The following is a 4,498-nucleotide window of genomic DNA, read 5'->3' as shown; positions in this document are numbered from 1 at the left end:
TGAGAGAGTCATTCTCTCTGCACCTAAATTACCATAGCAACAACTCTTTGCGCTGTCTGTAGATGGTCTGTTTCAAGGCTTAATTTCTTTCCCTGTGTAAATTACCCTCATTTTCTAATGGTAATCTAGTTTCCCGCACTTCATCCCGGTCGACCCCTACAATTGTATGTATTGTTAATTTGGTTTCGTCCTGGATATGCATGAAATATTGTCCACTGTCCGTTAAGCAGTTAACAATCAATTTATTAGGATTTGTTAAGTTCATAAGAGAATAACAAAATAGACAACAAAAGTTTTCAACGAAACTTATTTAATGACTGCTCTTTAACAACCTTGCCACTTGCATCTGCCGTTTCCATCTCTGCTGCACACACTTTGATAGCTGCACCCTCGAGGTGCAAGTCTACATTGGTTTTTGGTTTGTGGGCCTGTTTGTGGAGGATCAAACTCATATGGAATCTGCAAGTTAAACAAAATGAGAATTTTGTCATCTTAAAGATGATTTTAGTCTTCATGTTAATTTTGTGTGTTCCAATTATTCAACCATATCTGTTATATATATATCGCAAGTGCTGAATTGATTCGGTAGTACATGTAGTGTTATCAAGTAGAACTACAGGATGTGGTATGATTGCCAATGAGACAATAATTCACAATTAATTGAAGGCCGATGATATCTAGAACTATAGCCCTGTTACAGCTTTCGGCACTGTACAAAACGCACACCATATAGTAAGCTATAAAGGGACCCAACATGAAAATATTTTAGGCAATTGAAAAGAAAAACTATTTTTTTTTTGTTCATTAAAATAAAAAGAAACAGAAAATTGATACCGTTTAAGAACAAGTTAATTAAAATCATTGTAGATTTTACATAAATTGTGTCTTAATTTACGGTCTCTTTAAACAACGTCACCTAAAAAAAAGAATATGATATCTCGTTTTTAATTATATTTCCACAGTTATAGTTTTCAATAAGTTAAAACTATTCATTTTAAACTATCTAATAAAAAAAACTTTTGCAAAAATCTAGGAAAAAGTACCAATGCTGTATAGAAATGACTTCAGAAAACGTCATGACAAAAACAAACAAGAAATAAGACGAAGGACCAACACAAGTCAATAATAAAATACATAATTATCTAGCCACTTGTGACAACTGTCGTCGTTTTAACAATAGCATAAACATACCTCACAATCGCAGTTATCTTTATATTTTCCCGCCAACCCTTTTAACAAGACCTGACTTGCACTTTTGGCTTTAACCTGGAGTCCACACAAGTTATGGCTCATTTTCCCATTGTACAGGGAAACTATTATGTGAAAAAATATAAAAACAAAGTAAATGTAAATCGAATATGTCACTGCTGGTAGATGTTTCCTCCCCAAGGATATCACTAGCAAAGCACTTCTGTGTTGACATGAATTATCATTGATATGGTCATAATTATAAATCAACTGTTAACAAAACGTTTGAGTTTTTCAAATTTTAATCCTGGTATCTATGATGAGTTTATTTAAAACCACGGGGTTGATGCCACTGCTAGTGAAGGTTTGCTCCCCGATGGTATCACCAGACCAGTTGTCAGCACTTGTGTCGACATGAATTATCATATAAATTAACTGTTTACAAAACTTTAAGTTTTTCGAAATAATAAGAATTTTCTACCCAAAGAATAGATTACCTTAGCTGTAATTGACAAAACCTTTCGAAATGTTGGGTCCTCAATGTTCTTCAACTTTGGTCTTTTTTTTTTTGGCTTTTTTAAAATGTTTGGATCCGAGTGTCACTGATGAGTCTTTTTTAAACGAAACCCACGTTTGGAGTACAAAATGTTGATTCTGGTATCTATGATGAGTTTATATTACTCCCAACCATGTGTCGTGGTTGATACCACTGCTAGTGGAGGTTTACTCCCTGAGGTTATCACCAGCCCAGTAGTCAGCACTTGAGTGTCGACATGAATGATCATTGATAAGGTTATAATTATAAATTAACTCTTTACAAAACTTGAAATTTTTCGAAATAATAATGATTTTTCTACCCAAGGAATAGATTGCCGTAGCTTTATTTGACAAAACCTTTCGGGATTTTGGGTTCTCAATGCTCTTCAACTTATTACATTTTTTGGCCTTTTAAACTTTTTTGATTCGAGCGTCACTGACGAGTCAGAACGTGCATCTCGCGTACATATTTTAATCCTGGTATCTATGATGAGTTTATATTACATACAACCATGTGTCGGTTCATAATATTTATGATTTTGGAACATTTTATTTTTCGTTTCACTAAATGAAATATACGGCATGTTATTGGTGATATTTCCATCTTTTGCAGCGTTGTTAGCCAATCACAAAGTTTTAATAAATACACTCATAACGCATGTTATACTTCAGTTTGTAATGGCGAACATTGTTTTACCTGATAAAATATAACTGGATCCTACACTGAGAACTACAGGACCACATTCTGCACTTGATTTTGGTGTCTCTAGGGTCTTTTTATCAGACAACTTATCATATTCCATCTTACCCTGTCAAAACAAATATTAAATAATAACATTTTAGCGCTTATATCCTGTAACATATATTACACGTATCTAAAATACACATCTTTAGTTGTTAACTTAAATGTCATTTGGTCTCTGGTGGAGAGTTGTCTCATTTGCAATCATACCACATCTTCTTTTTTTTTTTATATCTTTAGAAGATTATTCGAAGAGCATTACAACCCAAACTGAACTTAAATTCTTAAATTAGTTCAAATGTCCTTGCAAAAAAAAACAAACCCAAAAGCATGTAGCATATACAAAGTTATTTTCGATCACAAAAAGAGAAGTTTCATCAGTTTGGTCGAGTTTTTTTTTTCTGTAGAAAAAAGCAGTGGGTGGAAAATCTCAAATGAAATACTGACACAAAAATAACGTTTTATCATGTTATCATTGTTCACCGTGAAAAAGTCGTAAAGAGGGAATTTGTAGTTTGAATCATGTACAAAAATCGATATAAACCAAACCCACCCACAACCCCTCTTCCCCTAGATTCTCAAATCTCAATAGAAAAAATATTTGTCTGATATTAAACGGGGAAATAATGTCCAATTTGAATTGTATTCTTTGTTCGTTTATATTCTTATGAATTCCTTTGTACATATGACGATAACGATAATTGTCAATACTTACATAATAAAATTTTGTCACAGATATTTGATAGTTGGTCTGCAAGTTATCTGATGCGAACGCTTCAACTTTTGCCACAACGACTGTGAAAGAAGCAAGAGACAATTCATTGTTCACATTTTATATTGACCGCTGAACTGCGAGTTTTTCTCGCACAAAAAGTCGGCATTTTTAATATCAAGAATATCAAGAACTTAAAACGCTGAATTAAATCTCTGAAAGGATTATATTTTAACTATTATTGCTATTATGGAATTCCTTTGGTGAAAACCAAATAAAATGAGTTGTTTGATAACAAGATGAAGTATTGGAAAATGTAGTATATTTTTAAGAGGGGTGCTGATTTCCTAAATCACGCTTTTCTGTAATTTTTTCCGACTTCCAACTTAGTTCCTTTTTTTCACAGATCCTACTTCCCCCCTAATATCCGGCATCTCTACTATTTGTATGCCTATATCAAAGATAAAAAAACGTGTATTCCATTTTTATAACTGAGAAAATCAGAAACTTTTCTGACATCGTCAAACAAACATGATATAAGGCTGAACGTGCTTCGCTATTCTTTCTGGTTTATGCCTTGTTCAAATAGTGATATAATTTCGACAATGAACTGTACTTATTTTGTATTGTTATACTGTTCTTTGAAACATTTATTATTTTCTAAAATGATTGTCTTGTTTTTTAAATCATCGCTATAACATGTTGCAATATTTACGTAACACATGGAACCCTTCATGCCGTTAGACAAAAAAAAATGGTCTTACCCAATTTGGAGTCACACACGACTTGCTGTGTATACTGTGCTGGACATCCACATTGTTCGGACATTGAAAATAACAAAATTAACAAAAAACATGACTGTATCATCCCAGTTCTCATTTTGCAAATAATGAAGCTGACTATCTGACAAACTCTAAAATGTTAGATGATAAAATGGTGTCTTTATATATGCATATAAATACCTGAAGCAAAACTCAGGTAAATTAAAAAATTAAAATCCGGCTGGCCTCAAATTAACGCGGCTGTTTGCATGGCATTGATTAATACGATCATACATAGCAACAAACATTTCCTGGGGGAAATCCCTCTGGCAAAAATGTAGTTTATAAAAATACAACAGGTGTAAGTAATTTAAAACGCAGTAGTAATTAAAAGTTATACATTTTGTAATTTCCTTAATTAAATATTGTGTCGTTTTATCACAAATAACAACAAATAAATGCACGCTAAGTCATATGATACTATTATAATATATTTTCTAAATTGTCTAAACTTCATGATTACTTTTTAGAGAACTGTATAAAGAAGTATTAAAAATG

General features: G+C 32.5%; 1 protein-coding gene across 1 annotated transcript; it reads right to left on the bottom strand.

Annotated features, from left to right (window-relative positions):
• Positions 1–293: 293 nt before the first annotated feature.
• LOC127721672 (metalloproteinase inhibitor 3-like) lies at positions 294–4,123 on the bottom strand. Its single transcript, XM_052228470.1, has 5 exons — positions 3,944–4,123; positions 3,183–3,262; positions 2,423–2,534; positions 1,192–1,313; positions 294–459 (listed from the first exon to the last, which is right to left on the bottom strand). Exons 1-5 carry the CDS (start codon positions 4,056–4,058, stop codon positions 325–327), a joined length of 564 nt encoding a protein of 187 aa, XP_052084430.1. The 5' UTR covers positions 4,059–4,123; the 3' UTR covers positions 294–324.
• Positions 4,124–4,498: the final 375 nt, after the last annotated feature.

The sequence above is a fragment of the Mytilus californianus genome, unplaced genomic scaffold (assembly GCF_021869535.1).
Source record: "Mytilus californianus isolate M0D057914Y unplaced genomic scaffold, xbMytCali1.0.p SCAF_12, whole genome shotgun sequence".
Taxonomy (NCBI): Eukaryota; Metazoa; Mollusca; class Bivalvia; order Mytilida; family Mytilidae; genus Mytilus; species Mytilus californianus.
This window is presented reverse-complemented; position numbering and strand designations above follow the sequence as displayed.

Excerpts from the sequence above, each read along its gene's own strand:
- LOC127721672 (XM_052228470.1), bottom strand. The coding sequence starts at position 4,058 with ATGAGAACTGGGATGATACAGTCATGTTTTTTGTTAATTTTGTTATTT. Across the intron at positions 1,314-2,422 it reads ATCCAGTTATATTTTATCAG|TTTCCCTGTACAATGGGAAA; the intron begins GTAAAACAATGT and ends TTCACATAATAG. Across the intron at positions 460-1,191 it reads AAGATAACTGCGATTGTGAG|ATTCCATATGAGTTTGATCC; the intron begins GTATGTTTATGC and ends TTTAACTTGCAG.